At 39.5% G+C, this 25,261-nt stretch overlaps 1 protein-coding gene across 1 annotated transcript in view; it reads left to right on the top strand.

Moving 5' to 3' along the window:
- The window catches only part of LOC140246231 (protein MON2 homolog), a 105,038-nt gene that overhangs the window by 50,909 nt on the left and 28,868 nt on the right, over window positions 1–25,261 (top strand). Inside the window, exons 8-25 of the mRNA XM_072325687.1 lie at window positions 34–228; window positions 958–1,082; window positions 2,103–2,233; window positions 2,713–2,866; window positions 3,514–3,788; window positions 4,614–4,695; window positions 5,651–5,838; window positions 6,322–6,473; window positions 7,447–7,603; window positions 8,178–8,368; window positions 13,093–13,308; window positions 14,399–14,574; window positions 15,075–15,237; window positions 15,770–15,915; window positions 19,130–19,256; window positions 20,252–20,447; window positions 21,219–21,913; window positions 22,622–22,765. Coding sequence (XP_072181788.1) covers window positions 34–228; window positions 958–1,082; window positions 2,103–2,233; window positions 2,713–2,866; window positions 3,514–3,788; window positions 4,614–4,695; window positions 5,651–5,838; window positions 6,322–6,473; window positions 7,447–7,603; window positions 8,178–8,368; window positions 13,093–13,308; window positions 14,399–14,574; window positions 15,075–15,237; window positions 15,770–15,915; window positions 19,130–19,256; window positions 20,252–20,447; window positions 21,219–21,913; window positions 22,622–22,765 — 3,513 coding nt within the window. The remainder of the gene's footprint in view (window positions 1–33; window positions 229–957; window positions 1,083–2,102; window positions 2,234–2,712; window positions 2,867–3,513; window positions 3,789–4,613; window positions 4,696–5,650; window positions 5,839–6,321; window positions 6,474–7,446; window positions 7,604–8,177; window positions 8,369–13,092; window positions 13,309–14,398; window positions 14,575–15,074; window positions 15,238–15,769; window positions 15,916–19,129; window positions 19,257–20,251; window positions 20,448–21,218; window positions 21,914–22,621; window positions 22,766–25,261) is intronic.

Below are 25,261 nucleotides of genomic sequence, written 5' to 3'. Positions count from 1 at the left end.
TCTCTCTGTTGTAATCTCATGTTTGTAATGCAGCACACAGAATTCAGCTTCCTGCTGAAGGAGCGAGTGTGTCCCCTCCTCATTAAACTCTTCTCCCCGAGCCTCAAGCACCGGCAAGGCATGCAGGCACCGAGCCCACCCATCAACCCAGAGAAACCCACCTTCCACATGAACCTCCGTCTCCTGAGAGTGGTCTCGGTAGTCATCAATAAGTACTACTCATTATTGGTGAGAATCCTATACACACACACTACCACCACAACATGGTTCATTAGTTGACTGTCCTTTGTCAGACAGTGAATGGTTATTGTCTGACAACACTTGCAACCCACAGGACTCTATAAACAGTTGACCGTCATATTTAAGTTCTGTGGATATGGAAGTACATTGTGCCAAACCCATGTCTGCCATTGAACCAGTTTGTTTATCACACTGTTGTCTATTCAAGTATACTTTCAGGTACCGTATCCTTTGAAGGACACTACAGTAGAAAACTACATCAAGTTAGCAATGCCCTACAGCAATATTTGATACAATCTAAAAAAAGGTTTGATTTTTTTTCTTCAGAAACTGCAAATGGGGAAATGCGCTCAGACAGTTGACTCACACAAATACTTTTCTTTTGCAGTTTCATTTGTGTGCCATGCGTAATGCATGTGTTGGTCATTACTCTTAGAGATTGACTACTCTAATTGTGATGCTAGGAGCAAGCCAAGGGAAAATTACTTTCCTCTTGCAATGTGGGATGGAAATTATTTGCATAAATTATTTATGGATGTCAATTATCATATATGTAAGAAAATATGACCATATGCCCATACAGTGTAATTTTCCCACCTCTGAGAAAATATGATAATACATTGAAAGCTGGAATATGTGATGATGGTTGTAGTCATTAGTGGAGGAGAAATTTTGTGAAATATTTAAAGTCTTGTCTCTGTCTCTCTCTGCCGCCAGATGACAGAATGTGAAATTTTCCTTTCCCTGCTGGTGAAATTCATGGAGGGGGACAAGCCTCTCTGGCAGCGGGTCATGGCCCTGGAGGTACTCCACAAAATCTGCCTACAGTCCAAGCTGCTCAGGTCAGTCCCAAGAAATTCCTTGACTGTTGCAACAACGGTTGTATGTCCGATGATAAAGATACTACCATTGGATATTCAAAGTGCTGTCTATGAGAAACATGTTGAGTACCTGTATAATTTAAGCTTTTCCATGCTCTTTGCTGGAAACTTTGATGCTGTGAATGCACATTTGTCATTATTTGTTAGGTAACTTCTTTAATTACATACTGTACGAGCTGAAATTTTCGCGTACAGATATTTTCGCGAATTGCTACTTGGAGGACATTTTCGCAGGTTGTTAATTTTGCGGTTTCGAGGGTCTAACTGAACTTAGTTATTTGCGCGTTGTTATTTTTGCGTGTTGTTATTTTCGCGGTTCAAAGGCGATTCGCGAAATTCGCGAAAATAAAACCACCGTGAAAATTTCAGCTCGTACAGTACAAGAAGTAAGTGAAGAATTCCTTTCATTCTTCTGAAGTGAATGGTTATACAAGGTTGTGTAAAATAGTATCAGTCTTTCTTAGCACTCGGCAGTAATCATTGGACACAGGACATCAGATAGATTTGCTTTGGTGATGATAAACTGGAGCGGAATATTTCAAGTTATTACAAACAAGTCAATGTACAAATAGTGTATTGAACTACAAATAAATATTTTTATAAAAGTGAGCATTCCTGCACTAGCTCTTTTTCTTACTATTGATAAATCAACCATTCTCGAATTTATAAGTGGATGAGTAAGAATTTGTGTGAATGTCTTGAAGCAAGCTTTGAGAGTAATGATGGTATTTTCTGCCGATGGCAATTTTTCCTATGCATATTTTTGACAGTCTTTTCTCTTGTGCATGCTTTTACCTGCGAGCAATCTTGCAATCCATCTATTGAGGAATTCTGACAAAACAAGTTTCCTATGCTGACATCATATGCTGTTTGGTGTCTGAATGGACAATCTTCCCCCGTGCATAGATAAGTCCTGGTATTCATTTCCGCCCGTTATCTCCCCCTCACCCGCTTTGTGTGCCCTTTCTTTTTTCCTGCCAGGATGTTTTGTCAGTCGTATGACATGAAGCCACATTCGACGAAGATCTTTGCCAACATTGTCAATGCCCTGGGTGTCTTCACTCAGTCCCTCTTTATGCACCCTGTCACTGAGAGACAGAGCAGCCAGAGCTGTGAGTACACTACACTCAGATATTGTCACATACAGCTATTTTCAGGAGAGGCAGTTTATCAGAAGTTTTCGCAAATTTATTTCACGTTTGTGGTCATTTCATTATCATGATACCGTGGTAATTTAAATGTTCATAAGATAGTGTGACTTCTCAAATAAAAATGAAATTAAATCTCACAGAAAAAAGAAAAAGCACTCTTTTTCCAAGAATTTGAGCAGGGGGCCTGATAGCTTGGCATCAGGGCTCTACTTCATTTTCAATAGTCACTTGATATTGCAACACTAGCATGCTGGCCTCCTGGGACAGTGCACATGGGGCAAATATTTATCAATATTTTTGCATGTTTTAAGCTTAAGATGTGTGATGATGCTTAAACTTGGTTTCCCACTCTGATGTAAACTGGATGATAGTTCAGCCTTAAAAGCAAGATCTCTGGAGATGACACTTGTGCAATGTTCTGCCTCATTTGTCCTTTGCAGCTGACAAGTCTACAAAGGAGAGTGGTGCCTCATCTCAAGCTAATGCTGGCAGCTCACCTGCAGCTAGCGTACACCCCCAGGCTGCCTTCACATACAAGGGTGTTTGGATACCACTCATACCTGTTGCAAACCTAGGCACATCCAAAGCATTAATGTAAGTTGTCACAGCATCTTCAGCTTTCTTTGTTAAATTTATGTCCCATTCATTTCATTTCATTTCGTTTATGCATTTTCATTTTCAACAAAGAATTTTTAGTCTGCAAATATATAATTCAAAAAGTAATATCCATATTGAATATATCAAAATATAGTATAAAGACATAATCAGCTGTGAAGCCACGATGCATGATATTTTACTCTTTGACTGTGAACCTTAAAGGGTTGGTACACTTTTAGTTGAGATGGTGCTACCAAAAAAAAAAAAAAAAAAAAAAAATCCTTTTTTTATGATGATTTTTTGTTGTTGAGATAATGAGAAACCTCTTTAATATGAAATAGGAAAGAGCATATAATTCTAAGAGGAATTCAAAGTTTATTTGATGAAAATTGGTTTTGAAATGGCTGAAATATCCAAAACAAAGCAATCCGAAAAAGGGTGGGATCCATCATTTATTATGCTTTCTTTTGCCTTGTTTTTGGATATCTCAGCCATCTCAAAACTGATTTTCATCCATTGAACTTTGTATTCCCTTTAGAATTGTATGCTCTTTAACATTTCATATGAAGTGGCTTCTAAGTATCTTGCAAAATGTTAAAGGCTGAATCTTTGTCTTTAACACATTTAACATATTCTTGACCCAGAATGGACATGTTGGAGAAGTCGGAGGCCCCACCCATCCCAGATGGCTACGCCATGTCGGTGGCCTTCGCCTGCCTCCTGGACGTCACCAAGAGTGTCTCCTCCGTGGTCACCCTGGAGCTGGAGGCGGAGGAGATTCGGGCAGACAAGGAGGAGAACGAGCGAAAGAAGAACATGTCCATCATGGAGAAGGAGGCAGAAGAGAAGACCAAGGAAGAGGAGGATGATGATGACAGGCCAAAGAGCATCGAAACGGTCCTTGCGGTCGTCGACAAAGGTCAGTAACACCATCAGTCACTTAAGGTCACTAGTGAAGTTGGACCATAATGTGCTGCAGAATGCTTAGATACCGCAACAATTGTGGGATGATGTGAAAATAGGAGCTATTTAGTTAGTTAGAACATATAAATAGACAAATTGTAGACCTACTCGTCTGTTGAGAATGAGAAGGGCGTTAAGTCATCTTGAACACTATGGGTTTTGTGACAACTTAACGCCCTTATCATTCTCAACCGATGTACTGATATTTTATTAGATAAAATTCAAAAATTATAAACAATAAAGATGAGAAAGTAATGAGGAAGAGAGATTTGTGAATGTAGGTATAGATATCATCCATTATGAAATCTGATGAACTTCTGGCTTTATTGTAAGCACATGATCATTCATCATTTAACACACTGCAAGTTTTCATGTTTGAGAACTGTGGGCTATTGTGCAAAAATAATTTTTCTTTTCTTTCCTTCATTATTGTACGAGAGCAATGCTGAATGAGAATGGCACATAAATTGATTTAAATTGGGAAATCTTAATGTGTGGCAGTGAGATATCAGGATGTAAATGCTTTAGTGTGATGCGAAACTTTAATACAGAAAGAGAAATGAATAAACTGGAGGAGTCAGCTGTCAGGCAGATCACACATATCAAGATGAGTAAATTGTCATGAAGGAGTACAAGTGTACCTTTGGTCCTTTTCACCCATTTGTTTTATTTGGCTCTTGATTATATCACCATGGCTATGCTTTGATATCACTGCTTCAACTATGTTTCATCATTGCATAATGATGATGGTTGTTTTTTTATTATTTCTTTGTGTGTCTAGATCTGAAGGCGCTATGGGAAGAGATGGTGAATTCATCTTGGTGTGGAGTCTTGGCAGCTCTCTCTCTTCTCCTTGAAGCTTGGTTTGTTCAACTTTTTATCCTCCTGTTACATACGGTATCCACCACATATTTTGCAAGGTTTTTTATTTTCACAAATTTTGCAAGTTGGTTGCTATTCGCGAATTTAAGAACACGCAGAAATATTATCTCTGATCCCAACATGAATGTCACGGGTGCGCATACATTTCTCCATACAGTACTGTACTCCAAAATTGTGAATTTAACCACTCACAAAATTGTCAAGAACTCCTGATTCGTGAAAAATTAGACTTGCTAAATATATGGCATATACAGTAGATCTTTAGTAAGACAGTGGAAGTTGAAATGAGTAACTGCAGTGGAGAAGGTAAATTAGTATTTAATTTCTTTATTTTGATTGTTTTATTGTTGAATATCTTTCAATGAAATCTCTTTATTTCATGAAAAGGATACAGTGTTTCTCTTCATGCAATCGTGACTTCACTGCAGTTGATAAATGATTATCTGAACACCAAAAACTTTTCTCTTTGTATGTTGAGAATTTGAGTAGATAAAACATTTGCAATCATGTCTCTCAAAGAGTGTTGTAAAAGTTAATGTACCTCTATGAGTCCTAGCATTTTTTTAAATCCTCAAATGTATTTTGATATGTTTCTGAGTGAAGAAATCTCCCCAAGCTGTTAGGAAGATAACTCATGCGATGACACACAAGTGGTTTTTTTTTGTGTGTGTGTGTGTGTGTGTGTGTGTTCCTGCAAAAGTTATTGTTTTGAAAATAAATAAAGACATTCATTGCCTATCGCATGAAATACACTTTCCTCTTCGTTTGAGATATGTCTGTTGTTATGTACAGTGTATTTAAGGAGGGTTGTGACTTTGGCAATTTAAGGTATTGTGGTAACAATTTTGCAACAAGGTCATAAGTTTTTGTGGCCAATTCATCCTTGATTTTTGTGGCCAATTCATCCTTGATTTTTGTGCTGAATGGTTGTGACAGTACGGACGAGGCAGCAACGGAAGCCATTTTGAAGTGCCTGGAGGTGTATGCCAGTCTGTGTGGCAAGCTGGGTCTCACCGTCTCACGGGATGCCTTTGTGACGGCCCTCTGCAAGTCCTCACTACCACCCCACTATGCCCTGGCAGTGCTCAACATTGCCCTTCCCTCTGGGACCTCTGCTCCTAAAGGTACAGTGTGTGTCCGAGTGGATGGTGATAGGAGTGAGACATCACAGCAATGCTTAGAAAGTTAGAACTTTGAGACAAGAGTTGTATGCTGAAATATCTTCTCCAGCATATTGGGTTAAACACAGAGAAGAGAAAGTAGCTTTAATTTTTTATATTGTATTTTTTGTTGTGAGGAATGATATGTTAGGGATGGTGCATAAGTTCACATAATGTTAAGAGTATATCACTCTCATGTTCATTGTTATAATGTTGTGCAATGTTTTATGACAACTACATTTAATAGTACATGTCCATGACACTCTTGTGTTTCGTATGAGTGATTGATTGGAAAGTAGGTCTGTGTGTAAATGGTAGCACATGTGCTTGAAAACAAAACTGACTTCCTTGGTAAATGCACAGCTACAGGTCAAGGATTCAGCAGTGATGATATTAGTGTGATGGTTTGGGTGTTGATGTGTTTCCAACCATTGCCATGAAACCCAGATCACAGAAGGACTGCAAGCAGTGCCAGCCGGGATGGTTTCTTGGCAGCGACAGAAGGAAGTGGCACCGACCCAGGGGATACAAGGAACCAGGTGGTTGCCGTGGGAACCCCTCTCTCAACCGTTGTGGGAGCTCAACAAGGCCCTGTCATGGTAAAATAGCTTTAAGAAATGTTTGAGGAAGATGCCTTCCCATATTAGTCTTTGTGTCCATTCCTTTGCAAGGCTTATACATTGTGACTTTTTTGACTTTACAGGAAGCATGTATCAGGGGGCATTTCATGAAGCATTTTGTCTGACAAGATTATCGGACCAATTTGCTCTCAGCCAATCAGATGCAAGGATTTCAATAGCTTGTAACAGTTTGTCAGAAAAATTTCTGACCAAGACACTTCATGAAATGCCCCCAGGTATTTCAACAGCATGTTCCAGAGGGTCTCTATTTCTGAAGCTGTATTCTATTTCATTCAGTCTAGGTAGAAATTAAAATCACATCTTCAGAATAAAGGATGTCAACCTACAACAGTTGGTATAGCTGTAACCTTCTTGACCTTGCCTTCATTGCATAAGTCAGGGATTTGTCTGAAACACAAGAATAATGGTACAGAAGTTGCAAGCACCCCAAAAATACAATTATAAGACTTTGGCTGTAAGATAGTAAACAAGAGGAGCAAGGCTGAACTTGTGAATTTAGTATTGCAAAATACATTGCCTAAATGCCATGCAACTTTTCTGTCTTTGTGAATAAAATTATGAAAATTATAGACATTCAGAGTTACTGGAATTCATTTATCTTTCCATTGCCGTGCCAGGATGCTGTGTGCTACACAGCATCCTGGCATGGCAGTATAGTATATTCCAATGATTGTGAATGTCATAAGAGTTTCCAATGTCTTTTTTTTTTTTTGGGGGGGGGGGAGGGGCATTGATGTATACTTTTTCCTTTCTTTGGATGTGGAGTAGAGATTCACCTTGAGAACCCCAGTAAAGCTCATCCACTGTGCTTTAACAGAAGTACAACAATTTGGCTCATTTGTGCATGATAAACGTATCATATCTCGTTTTATACATGTCTTTGAACAGTTGGGCTAATTGTATGATGTGGACCTGTCATGTTTTATTTCAGCTGACGGCTAAGAACATCCAGTGCATGAGGGCCATCCTCTCCCTGGCCCACTGCCATGGGGCCATCCTAGGGGCCTCTTGGCATCTCATTCTCTCTACCCTCCAGCACCTGGTCTGGATCCTGGGCCTCAAGCCCACACCTGGTGGGGGCTTGAAAGGTATGTGGGAGTTAACATGGGGAGTCCCAGTCCCTGATAGTAGACGTTCCTTGTACACAATGCAGCCATCACCCTAATTCTGCTTTTATTTTGGAGTATTTAAGAAAGTTTGTTCATTTATGTTTACACTTCCATCTAGCAAAACAATTGACAAACATTCAAAGCAAAAAATTCAGAAAAATTGATGTGATGGAAATCATGTTTGATAATGTGATGATGAAAGTGAACATCAGTTATACAGTACTGGTAGTCTTGCATTCATTTTGTTCAGTTGAAAGATTTGATTGAGATCACCATTGTATCCTGACACTTTTGTTGATTTTCTCTCTGAGATGAAAGTTTTGTGTCTAGCTCGGTCAATCAGAGAGGGTGATGAATCATTGCAGAAAACATGAAATCTTTGTATTAGTATTGTAAGAGTTTAGCTATCATTCTAGGCCCATATCTGTTAGTTCTGAAATATTTGATAAACATTGTGTGTGTAGACATGCATCAATCGGTTGTCACATGGCTGATATCATGGTCTCGTGCTGTGTATCTTTCTTTCCATTACTGTTCATGTGTGTTGGTACAGTGGGTGGGGCCACGGACTCACACACAACAGTCATCACCACGGCAGCCATGACGGAGCTACCAGTACTCTCCTCCATGCTCTCTCAGCTCTTTGAGAGCTCTAAGTACCTTGACGACGTGGCTCTCCATCATCTCATTAGTGCCCTGTGTAAGCTCTCCTCAGAGGCCATGGAAATGGCTTACTCTAACAGGGTAAGGTCTGATTCCATCTTGTCTCACTGGATTTCATTTGATATTAACCCAAATTAGTCCAGTGCACAACTGCACACAAAAACCCAAGGAGGCCAGCCACTTTTCCACATAAGTGCATTCAATCCGACAGCTCTCTAAACAGCTGCTCTTTATTGGCAAACATTGGGTAAGTAATGTATCAATTTAAAGAGGAGAAAATTGTCTCCATGTACAACTTCACTGGTATTCAATTTATCATACGATTATAGCATTCCACCAAAGTTCAACAAAATGGCTGCACAGCGGCTTTTTCAACTATGGGATATCCCATTCTTGGCCTCCACGGGGGTTTGCACCAACAACTGGTTACATGTATCTCGTATCTGGCCCGGTATGGGTTAGCCTCGTCTTTGGATTTCATTTGAGCCAACTTGTGTTTTGCTGTGTTGGACATTTATTTCACTTCAGTATGCATAATAGGAATGACATGAACACATCTGTTTGCATTTGTTTAGTCTTCTGTTGGTATTTTCAAAAATGTGTTAGTGGAAATACCAATTTTTTAAAGTGTGAATTCAGGGATTTTCATGACTTAAAAGGCAAAAATCATGATTAAACACGTATGCGCGGCAGGGACAAATTACGGGCCGCGGCATTATTGATTGTGACGTAATCGACCTTGATAGCATAAACAATTTATCGTTTATGATCCCTGCATTTTTAATTACCCCTATATTGAATAAGCACTAAATAAAAGAATAAAACAAAAAAGGGTGGAAAGTATAGGTATCTTCATTTCATACATATTCATGTCTTTAAAACACTCCAGTCATAGTTGCAAAATCTCACTAAAAATTCCATATAAGTAGTTATTTTTGCACCCTTAATTTCATGCATTAAATATCAAATTATGTCAATTATTTTTACGTCATCGTAATAGTATAAATAACATTTTTGGGGGATTTTTTTATATTTATTCCTCTTGGATTTGAATGAAAGAGGTCATGCCTGCCTGTTTCGTGCAATCGGTTTCCATCTTAGAATTTTTTGCTTATCTACCCATTCTACTAAAGAAGGGGTACAATAGCGTCTCGCGAGCCCGATGGGCTACTAAAATCAGAGCTATTGTGTTGCTAGCGTTAATTTTGGGGGATATCGAGGTGACATGATTATGATCTCCGGTGAAGTTAGTTTTTTGTGTAATAACGATTAGATAGATTGCACTTGGTATTACATTTTTTTCCCTTTAGGGGAAAAATACAAGATACTTTCCCGATGTAAGAGCCGCAGAATTTTATTTTTATCGGAGTGGCGCTCGCGCTTCCGCCTTGTGCGTAGGCGCAGAGATTCAGTCCCACATCGTTCGTTGTTTGACGCTTGAACGTGCATTTTGGCGCATGCCTGTGGCAACTACGTTATGTCGTGCTATTTTGTAGGTTAGGCTGGTTTTTGTGCAGAATGCATCCTGTGCTGCATGGTTCCTTGGTTAATGAGGTTTTGTTAAAACGTGAAAGTTCTGTGTGAAGTCGGATACTGCTTTGGCTTGCTTACGAGAGGGTCTGAATCTAAGCTGCTAAAGTCTCACTTTATGTACAATTTTGCTTTGGGATAACTGTGTACTGTAGTGTATGTAGTCTGGATAACCAGTACTAGCTTCTAAATATGAATGTTTTTTTTGTTTTGTTTTGTTTTGTTTTTTTTTTTTTAGATTTATCAGTTTGGGCAATTTGTAATATCTGTCCAGGCGTCGATGTTCTATAACCTTACTAAATTACCTTCAAGTCTCCATACCATGGACCTGGTAACGGTGGTTCAGGCATGCTTTTGTGGATTTAGGCCTATACAAATTCCTTCAAGAAATTGGAAAAGGAGTACATGATAAGTAGATTTGATATAGATTCGTCTATATTATATACTGTATGTGATATTTGTGAGTAGGGCCTATTATCAGTATGGTTTTAATTGCACATTTGCCTTCAGCTTTTGCAATGTTTATATCCACTCATTCCAACACAATGATGATGGGCAAGGTGAAATTGTTTACCAATGATGATATAATGACAAAATATGACATTGATGCAATCAATTGCTAATTGAAAAAAACAACAACAACAACAAAGAATGAAAATATAGTGCTTTATATTTTTTAGGTGCACATAAATTAAATGTGCCCATGACCCTTAAAAGTGTGAAAAGTATCTACTACAATACTCGGTAACATACATATAAGAGAACACCCTGTCCATAATATTCAACCATGCACTTGTCACCTCATATTTGTCGCTGTGGTGGACTTGCGTTCTGCTAGGACGTCTTTGGGATGTCTTTCTTAGGTTACATTGTTTTCTTGTAACCCAACAAATGACTAAAATAACAGAAGAAGACTGGAAGAAAAAAAAACAACAAAGAGCCAGTACATGTAATGTTGCAACTGTGTTCTAACGAGAGTACTGTAGCAACCTCAGGCTATGGTCATCATCCACCCACACTTCTAGCTGCTTATTTGTATTTTTTCTGTTTTAAGCTATGCCAGAGTTAGAATGCGTTTGATATAAAAATATTGCAGGTACCATGGTAGTGGTTCTAGTCATGCTAGTAGAGAGTGACATGAATTTGGTGTGATGCTGAGACTTGCAAACATTTTCATATTTTTTTTTTTTTTGCTGCCTGCAATGGAGAATATCATTCATTTACAGTACTAAATATAGGGACTGTTGGAATATTATTTTGGTCTCAAGAAAGTGACAGAGTGCATGTGGTTTACTTTTTTATTTGTATCATTTATCAATGTTAATGAATTCAACATCACAAACAACAGTGTTACACGACCTGAAAGAGTATTCAGCTACAGGTAGTGATGTATGTTAACTTTCCATCCACTGCTCATAAAAAAAAAAAATTAGCTGCTGCACAGATGTAATTTCCTTCTTACTTGAATAAGGAAGTACATGTACAGATTTATGCCAAAACATGTACCGGTACTAAATAATGCAGTTGGTGCAATGGATGTGGGTGAGGTCGTTTGTTTTGTTGTTGTTTTCAGTGAGCAAAGCAACGAAACGTGCAGATGTAAATATATGTAGAGGTAGTAAAGTACTGCTGTGTGATGGCGTTGAACAATTAAGTCTTGAACTGTGGATACTATGCTTGCAGTGCACAAATATTTAGAAGACTTCAACATGACTTGAATGAGCGCTTTATGAGTGGGGGGGGGGGCAATCAATTGAAACTTTTCAACAAAGCTGATAATTAAACAATAGCAATAAAAATGAAATAAAAACAAGGTGATCAACATGTTTCAATAGGGCGTGCTACAATTAACACTAATCACAATGTCGTGACAAAGACAACAGAGAAATTCTTGAGACTGCTGAATGCTAAATGTGTCAAGATTAATTTTGCCTCCACACTTTGAGAGATTTCAAGTCAGTGCTGGTCAGTCAGCCTGGACTTTACTGCTCTCTCAAATGAAATTGTTGGCAAACTAATGTGTTTTTTTTTTTCTGTCAACTGATGGTGCAATGGTAATGAACATGGTTGAAATGATGAGCAGTCAATGGTGACTGATGGACAGACATCTGACTGCCTTAGCAGTGCTTTAATAGTGTTGTCCGCTTGGCTTTTGTGCACTGTCACTGGTGTGCAAAGTGAACTGTGCAGTCTTTGTAAAAGTTATGTATTCTCTCCTGTACAGTCAAGTCGTTTTTCATTTGTGGAAGTTTTGATTGTAACAGTAGTAGCACGATGTACCGGTACAGGAGTTCGTGGGATGAATTACTGGCACAATCCTTCCGTAACCTTGGCCACCACCCACCCCTCTGGCTCGCCCGGCCCGCGGCGCTCGGCTCCGCGGTCGACTGTAAAGTAACCCGCGCCGCCCGTGTCGCGGCCCGTGTGGTGACCATATATTTGATTTGCCGTAAAGTGTAAATCGAACTGCCCTGAGCAGTGCACAAGGTCAAATTCAAGGGTAATAAATGATTCGCAAAAAAATTCTAAGATGAACAATAACCACATGAACTTAACAGAAATGTCCTGAATAATGTCAAACAGGCCATCACATTTCACAGAAAAATCCCGTCGAAACACCGAAAAAGTGAAGAAAATAAGCTGAAAATTGATCGTAATTACGATCCTCTCTGTGTGTCCTATGGGACCAACTCGTCATGACAGCGACATGACCTCAAACGTCGACCCATTGCGCGTTGAATGTTTTGCTAGGAACGTTCTAATTTTTATGAGAGATTGGGTATATCTTGCTCTTCTGGATTTTCTCTGAAACATGTTTGGAAACCACTCTGAGTTTTTCTAATGACGTCAGATCTTGAGTCACCACCCTCGCTCATTTGATCGGTTTCGAACGGAACCCGAATCAAAGTATTTTTTATGAATGATAAAGTGAGCCCTCTCTCGGCGGATGTGCACAATATGGCTGCGCGCGTAAGCTGTCCATTGCTTCTGTGTAGACGTAACACACGTGTAAAGGGGATAGAATAGGGGTAAAGAAGAACAAACGAGAGAGAAGAGAAAGAATGTGTGGTCAATGCACTCTCAAGCCTATCTATGGTATCTTTTACAAATTTATGTCCTCCTCATATCTTTCCGCCTTGTGTTGTCAGCAGTTTTATTAGAACACTTAATTGTAATATCTTCCAGTAAAATGAGTTAATAGAGATAATAGTCTATAATACTAAGCTGTTTATCATAGAGTAGAGATTTGAGTATTGTGTCAAATCTCTTTGCAGCAAGAGCCCTCTTTGTTTGCTGTGGCCAAGTTGTTGGAGACAGGTTTAGTCAACCTGCCGCGTATGGAGGTGTTATGGCGCCCTCTCACGGCACACCTCTCCGAAGTCTGCCAGCACCCCAACCAGAAGATGCGAGAGTGGGGAGCGGAAGCCATCACCTCACTCATCAAGGCAGCCCTGGCCTACAAACACAGTCCTCCCCTGCATGAAAACCTGGTAAGGATTCTTTGTCTTGTTTCTCATGTGTTCAGCTTTGCCCAGTTATATGCCTTAGCACTTTAGCTCTAACTGGCCGGACATTTTCATTGGCAAATGGTTGATTACTGCCCCCCCCCCCCCAAAAAAAAAAAAAAAAAAAATCTTGTAAGGTAGACAGCTTACTCAGGCCTAACAATAATGTAGCCTAACAGGGAGACCATAGTGACATAATTGAGATTAGGAGATGAGGTATTCTTTCTATATTGGTGATTATTGTGAAGACATCCGTGCCAATCAGCGAAGAAAGTACTCTAGAGGATGAAATAAGCGTTAACCCGTTGAGGACGGTTTGATTTTGCTACAACACGCAATTCCCATAGACACCTGCCCGAGTATACTCGGGACTCGTCCTCAACGGGTTAAAGGGATGGTACAGTATTGGTGGAGATGAGAATTGGGCTTTTAACTTTTTGCGAGATACCAAGAAAACATTTATGATATAGTACAGAGCATACCATTTTAAGAGGAATTCAAAGTTTATTTGATGAAAATTGGATTTGGAATGACTGAAACATCCAAAAATAAAGTAAAACAAAGCAATCGTAATAAAGTGTGGGTCCCACACTTTATTATAATCGTTCTGTTTGGATATCTTAGCCATTTCAAAACCAATTTTCATCAAATAAACATTGAATTCCTCATAGAATTACATGCTCTTTTATATTTCATAAGAGGTTTCTCATTATCTCACAAAAAAATGTTAGAAACCTGAAATTAGGTCTCAACCAAAACTATACAATCCCTTTAATGGTCTGGGTCTGATACACTTGCTAGATGAAATGTTATGTTGGAGCTGTCCATTGGAGTTTATGAGAATATTGTAAATATATGTGTCTGACCTTGGCTTGCCATTGTAAGTCGAATCTTAAAAAACAAGAGCATGAATAAAGGCTCTGTCTTTCATTGATTGCAGGCTAAATATGAACACACATATTTGTATTGTGAAGGGGTATAAGGATAAGAAATCGTGATTATTCCATACATGGCATATAAAACTAAAGATTAACCATCAATGAGCTGTGATTGGTCCTGTTTCCCCTCATTCCAGCGGCTGCAGACACTGCTGCTGGGTCCTCTCCAAGAGCTCTCCCTCATTCCCCATGCTGACATCAGACAGAAGCAGCTGGAATGTGTCCACCAGATCCTCTCCAACAATGGCGAGACGCTGGTGCACGGCTGGCCCCTTGTGCTCGGGGTGATCGGTGCAGTGACTACTGACCAGGGGTAAGCATGGCTCCTGGCTAGTTTGATTCAGCCCCTTATAGAAGACAGTGACCATGTTCTGTTTTGGTTTTCTTTCTTTTTGTCTTCTGCTTGGAATAGATTAGTGGATGCAAGAAATAGCTTGTGTCTGTGTTTGTTCACCATGTCTTATCTTTCTAAAGAAGTGATTTTTTAAAAACTTATATTGAATGTTGTTTAATTCATTGTATGTCAATTGAGATATTCCCCTCTTTCTATCAAAATTATGTTTTTCAAACTATTTTCGTCTTGGTAATGATATCAGTTGAAAATACCGTTATCAACCTTGCTGCTGTTGCAAAGAAATACTGGTCTGCTTAATACCTCACTTGGTTGTATGATACTCCTCTACTCAAAAGTATGTGGGCTTGTTATAATATATAGATCACAATTGTGTTGAAATCTACTTTTCTTCTTTGCGATGATATGATCCATACAAAATAGTGATGTCCTATGCTGCTATGTCTGTACTGTTCTTGCAGAGAAACTTTGATTCGCTCAGCGTTCCAGAGCATACAGCTGGTAGTGACAGACTTCCTACCCATCATGCCTTGCTACTGCCTGCAAATCTGTGTGGAGGTGGCAGCCAAATTTGGCCTCCAGAAGGAGGAATTAAACATTAGTCTGACAGCAATTGGACTGCTGGTAAGAAATTCAGCAGGTGTCCAGTTCATATAGAAGTTTGCTCTGTGTTTGCTAGATACGATAATTTCAGTTGCCCTGGTAGTACCTGGGCATCACCCAATCCCCTACAGCTTTTGCAAGTACTATGGCAGCAGCCAAGAACAAGAACAGCTTATAAGTCATCAATGGTTATGATGTTGTGGTAGCTGCAAATTTTGTAACCTTTCAAAAACTGCAGATATTTTTCATCTTATAGTAATACCGTGAAAAGACTGACACGCAGTTGTAAATATTGTGGATTCAAAACAGAGCCAACATACTCCTGCTACCCTCATTCTTAGTTGGCCATTTGAAAATAAAACATCCATACTTTAGTCTGGTCTTGATAAGACATGTGAACAAGGGAGATGACCATTTTAACTCCTTGGTAGATTGCTTTAGATATCACACAGGGTTGAGAAGAAAACCTATCTCAGTCTTGAATGGTAGAGAATACATGTGATGGTGGATATCAGTTTGTTGATGATATTCTTTGTTTTGATCATTTTTTCAGTGGAATATCTCAGATTACCTGTACCAGAACCGAGAGAAGATTAGAGTGGGACTGAGCAAGGAAGCCGAGGCATCCCCATCCAGGACCAGTGGGGGAGAGCAGCCCATCCCTCCGTTTGATGCCCTGTGGCTAACACTCTACTCCAGGTCAGTGTTTGTGCGCTACAAATCTTTATTTTCTATGATGCAGATTCCTGTTGGTGCTTTGTCAACACAATGGATGATCTAGTCAGTGATTTGATTCGGGTGACTGCTCCAATGGGTGAATCTGTGTCAGTTTCTGTGGTCAGAGAAACAGACATTTTTGGTGCTGCTTTTCAGATATATACATACAATACTTTTAATCGGAGATGGGGTTGGTTTTCGATATTGTACATGTTTCTGGCTGTAGTTGTTGGTGGCTGGCTGTTCACTGTCTCGGCTTCCTTCTCTTGCTATTTGTATAACCTGAATTTCCAATTTGTTTTCCCTAATTAAGATGTTGCTCAGTGAGGCACACTAGGATGGGATTTTGGGTTACCATTGAAACCTTCATGGAGGAAACATGGACAGAATTTTAGTGTAGGTTGAATTTGTCCATTTAGCAGTACCACTTTGATAATTTTCTCGTACAGTTAAACTCGCATAAGTCGATCTTCTCGGGACTGAGCAAAACACATCGACTTAGGCGAGTTTCGACTTGTACGTAAGTCGAAAAAAATTGACTTAAAGTTACACCACACGTACATATGTATAATGTACATGTATGTTATCTACTCTGGAGCCGAGAGCTGGAGCGGTGTGCCCGATATTTGCCCTTCAGCAAGACACTTTATCCACATTGATGCAGGCCAGGGCTCCACACTAACTTTTATTTTGGTGGCCCCAAAATGATTGATTTTTATTTTTTGGTGGCCCGAACAAAAAACAATAAATAAAAACAAAACAAGCAAAACTAAATCGGTCCTACGTTCGGTCCGAAAGTTACCGTTATTTATTTCTGATTGTATTATTCATTTCCGAACGTGAAAGCAAACATCCGCTTTTTATTTCATCATCTAAATGAGCCGATTGATACAGTTAATCATTTCCAAATGTAAAAGAAACAATCTGTTACTTATTTTAGCATCGTACGGAGCAGAATATTACCGTTATTCGATCTCCAAATTCAAAAGCAAACACCCGACATTTATTTTATGATCGTAAGGAGCCGAATGTTACTGCTGTCCACTTCCGAAAGTGTAATGAATCATCTGACATTTATTTTGGCATCTTCAGGAGTCGAATGTTACATGCTATTTACTTTCGAACGTAAAAGCGAACTTTCGGCAATTATTTCATCATCGTACTGAGTTGAATACCATAGTTATTCATTTTCGAACGCCAAAGCAAACATTCAACATTTATTTTAGCATCTTCCGGAGCTGAATGTTATTGCTATTTACTTTCGAACATAAAAGCAAACATAAGACATTCATTTTATCATCGGACGGAGTTGAATACTATTGTTATTCATTTCCGAACGTTAAAGCAAATATCAAACATTAACTTAACCATCAAACGCAGCTAAATGTTACTGTTATTTATTTCGAAATTTAAAAGCAAACATCCGACAGTTATTTAGCATCGTATGGAGAAGAATATTACTGCTATTCACTTCCGAACGTAAAAACAATCATCTGACATTTATTTTAGCATCGTATGGAGAAGAATATTACTGCTATTCACTTCCGAATGTAAAAACAATCATCTGACATTTATTTTAGCATCTTCTGGAGCCGAATGTTATTGCTATTTACTTTCGAAAGTAAAAGCAAACACCCGACATTTATCTCATCGTCGTACGAAGTTGATTATTATTGTTATTCATTTCCGAACGTCAAAGGGATAATTCGACATTTACTTTAGCATCTTCCGGAGCTGAATGTTAATGTTATTTACTTTCGAACGTAAAAGTAAACATCCGACATTTATTTCATCATCGTACGAAGTTGATTATTATTGTTATTCATTTCCGAACGTCAAAGGGATAATTCGACATTTACTTAAGCATCTTCCGGAGCTGAATGTAATTGTTATTTACTTTCGAACGTAAAAGTAAACATCCGGCATTTATTTTATCATCGTATGGAGTTGAATATCATTATTTTTCATATCCAAACGTCAAAGCAAACATTCAACATTTATTTCAGCATCTTCTGGATACTTTTTTTTTATCCTTATTCATTTCCGAACGCAAAATCAAATCTCTGACATTCCAAAAGTATAAGCAAACGTCCGACATTTATTTTAGTATTATACGGAATCGAATATTACCGTTATTCATTTCCAAAATGAAAAGAGCAAACATCTGACATTTATTCAGCATCTTATGGAACCGATTGTTACCGCTTCATTTCCAAAACTGAAGGCAAACATTCGGCTTTTTTGGTGGCCCGGCGTGCGTTTTTGGTGACCCCGGTCGCAAATTAACCATTCGCGAAATCGTGATTCGATTCGCGAAAAGACTCTGCTAAATATAAGGCATAGATCGCTACACTCGGCAGGGGCTACGTCGTCCTTTCACCAGGTCTCGTTACAAAACCAAAATCTCGCGTGAGTTCTTGCGTTACCTATCGTTAATGTTAACGAAACATCGTTAATTTGCGCTAGGGATCGTTACTCATCGTTGCTACAAACGTTAATTTTCCCGATCGTTAGTTTGCGTTACTAACGATTCAGGTGAAACCGCTTGCGTTGATGAAACGTTAATGTTTATTTACGCAGTTTCTTTTGGTATATACTGTATGTAAACAAAAATTGGCGTCTCGTGATTTTGACAGTGATTTATTACACAATAAAATCTTATTCGACTTAGGCACAGTGAATTCAATGGTTTTTCCGTGAAAGTGTTCTTGGAATTTCATCGACTTAAGCGAGTATTCGACTTAAAAAATTCGACTTATGAGTGAATTAATACACGTAAGTCAATGGGGAAAAATCGAGACTTTTTAAACTTATCGACTTGCGCGATTATGCGACATATGCGATGTCGACTTAGGCGAGTTTAACTGTAATTAGTATCATTCAACTTGAGATAAATACCTGAACTAAGTAGCTGTTAGAAAAGTATTTTGTTACTTTTTTTGTTAATCTGTCTCAGAAACTCTATTTGCTGTCCAATTAGATGGAGAGATTTTCTTAACCTTTTCACAGAATTGTGTTCTCCCAAATTTGAACACCTGCAACATTTCTGTGAATTCAAAATACAGCTGTTGAATGAAGAGACATCAAAAGATTGAACCCCCCCCCCAAAAAAAAAAAAAGTTCATTTAATGTATGCAATGTACATTCTTCTTTGTTATTATCTTTATTATTTGTTCACTGCTGTTATTATGCACAGGTTAGCAGACCTGTGTGTGGACTCCAGGCCAGCAGTGAGGAAGAGTGGAGGTCAGACCCTGTTCTCTACCATCAGTGCTCATGGGGCCCTCCTCAAACATACCACCTGGCAGATTGTTCTCTGGCATGTGAGTCATTGGAATGGGAGGGTGTGGTAGCTCTAGCCACTGGAGATATTTTGATGATAATGGAAGTAATGCTAGAAAGGTTTTCTTGATGCATCAGCATGTTAAGCCTACAATGTGTACATCAAGACCATAAAGATAACGGCAAATCCTGTGTTCTTTCATTGTTTTTGTTGTTTTTACTTCCCGTAATGCTTCAGATACAAGAGATACAGTGAAACCTGTCTATAGTCACCATCCAAGGGAGTCAAAAATAGTGCTCATTATAGACAGGTTATCTGACATTTTGTGTGTGTTGCATACATGTTCATGCATTATTGTTATATACTAGACTTACATGTGCACGTATATGTATACATATGCACGTGTTTCATGCATTGAACAATGCTATTATTGATCAAGTGATTCCACACAAATGTGCATACAGCAAATAAGCTTTCAAAGTGGGTGAATGATAAGTGAATGCAGTGATGGTGGTCACTGAACTATTTGCCATGCTGCAAAGTAGAAAAACATGCTAAATTATCAGCTCTACTGTGGCTCCATAATGGTCTGTGGCCACCATACATAGGGTCAAATCTACTGCAGGAAACATAACTGGTGGCCACCGTGCACAGGGTCTTTAACATGAATTTTCCCTCATGGGGATTTTTCAGTGGCTGCATACGGCAGGTGACTGCTAGGGCAGGTTTTGACTGTATTACCAATAAGGTTCCATGGCATTTGCTCCTGCAACAATTGCTGCCATGAAATATCTGCATGCTAAGCCAAACATAAATTCTACCCACAAACATAACCCTAACCCTAATCCTAATGCTCACATCAAACTAAACCTAAATCCCTATCACAACCCTAACCCTAACCCTAAGTCCTCCGAGAAAATAACACCAGAGCAATTGTCGTGGGAGCAAATGTTATGTCACCAACAATAAAGCGGAAGGGTTTATACTGCAAAATGGCATGAATTCTCTTTAAAGTTTTAAATTTCACCTCCGCAGGTCCTGTTCCCACTGCTGGACAAGGTCAAGAAGTGTTCCAGTGCTGCGGCCACAGAGCAAACCGAACCGAGCGGCAACATCCTCATCCATCACTCGAGGGACACGGCGGAGAAGCAGTGGGCAGAAACCAAGGTCCTCACCCTGGCTGGAGTGGCCAGGGTATTCAACACTTGGAGATATGCCCTCTTACCACTGGGTAGGTTTGTGTGATGATGTGATATTTGTTCCCCCAAAAAAAAAAAGAAGAGAAAAATTAGTTCTACTTTGAAAGCTTATTGATCTCTTCAACCTACGTTGCATCATGACAATTACATGATCACTACAGCCCTTTTTGAAAACCATGATTTAAACCATAATTTTTCTTGAATCTTCATTTTTGGAAAAACAGAGTAGCATCTACATTTTCCTCCTTGAAAATTCAACAAACCAGCAGCTACTAATGTTCTCATTGCCGGGAACCTTTACTGCGGAAAGTTCAGATCAGTATGTAAGGTATTGTCACCCCATCTAACAATGCTTTAGACTGTCATGTTTACACTCACTAGCTCACTGCTGACTTGTGAGGTATATTTTGATTTTCAAATCATGGTCAGGTTTTATTGATATGAGATTTTATATCTTATGCTTCTGTTTCATGCATGATTTTCTTCTTGAGTTCAGCATATCTACATTGTGAAGGACCTTGCTGCATGTCACCACTCCCTTCATTCCCTTCCATACATTATATAACTAATAAAGTGGCAGAGGGCTTCAGGATCAAGCATTTTATGAAATTCCAAGTAGGACGTGCAGAGAGCACAATTTCTGTTCAATTGAGAAAAATTACTTCTTGAGCTGTCCAGTGTTTATCCCCAAGAAATGTATCTACACATAGCAATTGTATCCCACCGTATTCTGATATATTTCTCCTCGGTACATACTCAATAGAAGTGGTAAATGTATGTGAACCCTTGCTGTGTCCACATAGGGGACTTTCCGAGGGCCTGGGCGCTGCTGCTGGAGCACATTGAGGCCTGTGCCCTTAGTTCCAGCAAGGAGGTATCTCTCAATGCCCTTAAGAGCTTCCTGGAGATCATCCAGATGAAGACACCCAAGCAGATAGCCACTGTTGTGCCAGACCTACAGACTGCCAAGAAGAAGCAAGAAGCCGGTGCCACGGATGCTGCATCGCTCCAGGCAACCGATATTCCCATACCCGGTGGAGAGAGCATCATCCGAATCCAGCCAGTCGGCAGGAACGAGACGAACTCTAGCACTTTTCCTAGCGATGATGAGAGAACTAATGAGGCCATGAATGGCAGTATAGAGGGTCATGAGACAGGCCTACCGGGGTTTGAGGATGCGGCCCTCTGGTCCAATGCCTGGCGTGTCTGGTACAGCATAGGCACTAACAGCACCAAGCCGCCGGAGTCGAAGGCAGACGCCGTTCTGCCCACACAGGCGTTCCTGACAGCACTAGTCCAGATCTTCCCGTACCTCTTTGACCACATCAAGGAGAGGTTTGTTGCCTCCGACCTGCAAAAGTTGTGCTCGGTGCTGCAGAGCGCTGTCTCAGTGCCAGTGCAGGCAGACATGTCGGTGTTCTTGATACCCTCAGTGACTGAGACAGAGATAACCACCCTGCAAGCTGCTATTCTACATGCATTTGAAGTGCTCAGAAAGGTAAGTAATATTTGATAGGACCCACAGCTTAAGATTAAAATGCTAGTCTTGTCAATAAGATGTTTTGATTTTGTTGAATCTGCAAAGGAATAAATCTGGAATTTGACTATGATGACATAAGATTAAGGAAAACTCATATACAAATTGTCAAAGTAAGAAAATTATGCATGTGGATGTGTGATAACAATGAATGAAACCTGCTCATCAAAAAGTTATTGAAAACCCCATTTGTTTGCACTGGTTTCTACTCAGTTGTGGGTAAACCTTGCTACTACACTGGGGAGATGCATGCATGACTGTAAACAGATAAGCTTTTTGAGCAAACATAATTCCAATCCTCCTCTGATACTCAAAATGTGAGAAAGGACTACTGTAAAACCAGAAACATCTGGGGCATGATATTTTTTGCAAATTGGAGCCGACAGCCTTTTGCGCTGCATGAAACAGTCAGGAAGTGCTACTGGCATGCAGTGCTTATTGTGTAGGCAAAAACTTTCGCGCTCCTTTTAATTTCACAATTTTGGCTTTGTGCAAAATTTGTAAAAGTTTCATGTATGCGAAAATTTCTAGCTTTACAGTATGCATTAACAGTTTCATTCTTGCTGGCAATCATAGACACTACACAGAATGCCAATAATGCATGATATTTTTTGCTTTGCTTTTGTCGTGACTTGCCATCAGACATTGTTTCACGTTGTCCCTTGACAGGCCATTGCTGAGGGCAGTGAAGCGATGCAGTCCATGTACCCAGCCGTCTTTGATCAACTCCTCACGTTTATCACCTACTCGTGTCAACCGCCCTCTTTTGGTCACATAGAGACCAAGGTCTTATCCAAGACGGCCCCCAAACAGGTGAGCACCCTATGAACCAAGATGTGATTGACTTAGTATGCCTCCGCCACGAAGTGTCGCCGGAGGCATTATTGCTGCTGTGTTTCATTATGAGTATGTTTTTTGAGGTTTGTTCATTTTGTTTATATTGTTTGTGTGTGTGTGTGTGTGTTTGTTTGTTTGTTTGTTTGTGTGTGTGTGTTTGAACACTCTTCCAAGATGTAACCTAAGTAAAACTAAACTTGTCATGTATATCATGTTGTATGTGCTCTTATGTAGTGCTTTTTGTACCAGATTTCATTGAGTGTTTGATGTTCGTGTACCAAATCAATTACACACACACAAATATCAGTCCATGATCCTTCTAGTTAACAACTGTATGGATTATTCTGATGTATGATATCAGTATTTTAGCAGTTTGCTGGAAAAAAGAAGACATAGAATAAGTAGAGAAGTCAGATAAAAATGTTAAAGTACCAGATACACTCTTTTTCCCAAGGAAATACTAACACCTTGCAAACTATCATTGTTACAGGTTTAATATTTGTAGCATATTTAGCAATCTTGCATGTGGTGCAAGTACAACATTGTAATGCATGATGAGATTATAGAAAATGAACTAGAATGTATCATCAAGCAGCTTCGATGAAGTGATGAGAGGAGAGAGAGAGAAAGAGAGAAAAAAAAGAAAAAACAAAGAGCAGGGTATAATTCTGAATGTTATTTTTTTGGAATATACGAGGAGAGCTTACCTAATGAATTATGATGCAGTAAATAATGAGTGATCATACTCATGTACAAAAAAGGCAGAATAAGTTGAATTTAAACATTTTCATCATAACCAGAAATGACTTCGTGGAATATGATATTGATATTCGTTCCTCCATTTTTATTACCGGATTTCAGTCGTTTCAGTCCACTGAGTTCATAATCATGAACATGTGAATGGAGGTTCTTTCATTGCAGTAAAAAAAAAGAAGAAGACATAGAGAAAAGAGAGAATGAGACGACAGCAAAATAGAAAACAAGGATATGAATAATGGGAATGGGTCGATGTTGACAGAAGGGGGAATTCCTACGGGAGGAAGTATGTGTGGGATGAAAGCTGAGGGTTTGAGAGTTGACTGGTATCGACAGAGTGAGAGATAGAGAAAGAAGGGATGAGATGTGTGTTGAAATGAGAGGAAGCCATGTCGAGATTAACATCACTTACAATTATGAGAGCACAATTTGCAAGAGTTCCACAACTCGACTCGTTTTGGTTATGAGTGGATTAAAGGAATGAAAGCGAACCCTTGGAGAACTCTTGCAAAATAACACAATGCGTGGTTCCCAGGGAAGCGTATACTGGGGGTGATTAAGGGACTGTTTGTTTGTGCTTGTATTGTTGAGTCAGAGCGATGTCTCCGATACTGTCGCGGGTGACACATCGTATTACCGGGCGAGGTGCTCACAGCCTCGCCTCTATCCCACTCGTCGAATCATGTTTGTCCATGTGCTGCGGGAGACAGACACGTGTAGAGATCTCAGAGACAAATGACTTGTAATCATTCCTGCCCCGCCATTCCCCTAACCTCCTCCAACCCCTTCCCCACCCACTCCGCTGCATTGTGTCAGTAAGCTTGCCATATGATAAGGTGGGGATTATATTTTGTTATATCTGTGCCATAAATCCTAAAGGCACTAAATTTTGGTATCTTCTCCTTAAAAGGTGTTCAAGATTTTCTCTTTCTGTTTCCTCCCCTCATTGTGAGCTTGTCAAATATAAAGAAGCAGAATTTTCCACATGCAATGATGCGAGCAACTATACCTTGACAACAGATCGAGCACCTCAGAAAAGATACTTGTATCATTTTACACATGCCAGCTTGTAAACAGATTGTATTGTTTGCTAGTTTGTTTGTGTTGTTGTTTGCTAGTTTGTTTGTTTGTTTGTTTTTAGAATGCTTTCCCATAAGTCTTACCCTTGACAGAATGTGTATTGAAAAGTTAGATGCCGTCATATTTGCCTAAGGCCCCAGTGTCTTTTGTTGTTACGCATGTCAGGTACTTAAGGGCTAGGGATAGTTCATGACAATATTGTTATGTAACTCACTCAAAGGGCATAATAAGGGATATGCAGACAAAACAAAGGAACACTCAACAGAAAAGAGCAAAAGGTCAAATGTGACTGTCTGATATCATAGAGTGAAGAATGAGTGAAAGTTTTGATAAAAGTGCAATCCCCAAGTTCCCCTCTCTTAGAAATGGGTATTTTGATCTAATTTCACCCCTCCCCCTCCCCCCCCCCCCCACAAGTCCAGCTGCCAAACAGGTGATCTCTGTGTTGACCTTAACAAGTATTGAGGACACTGTTTTGGCAAGCAGTTCATTTGAGTGGATTCTCTGCTGTTTGTTATGTGCAGGTGTGTGGGCCTGCCTTGAAATCTGCATAAAGAGACTGTGCAAACATAACACCCAATAATCATTAAAGAAGCATGGAGTGCTACATTGCCTCTGTCTCTGTCTGCTACATTG

Source organism: Diadema setosum, chromosome 2 (assembly GCF_964275005.1).
Source record: "Diadema setosum chromosome 2, eeDiaSeto1, whole genome shotgun sequence".
NCBI lineage: Eukaryota > Metazoa > Echinodermata > Echinoidea > Diadematoida > Diadematidae > Diadema > Diadema setosum.
This window is presented reverse-complemented; position numbering and strand designations above follow the sequence as displayed.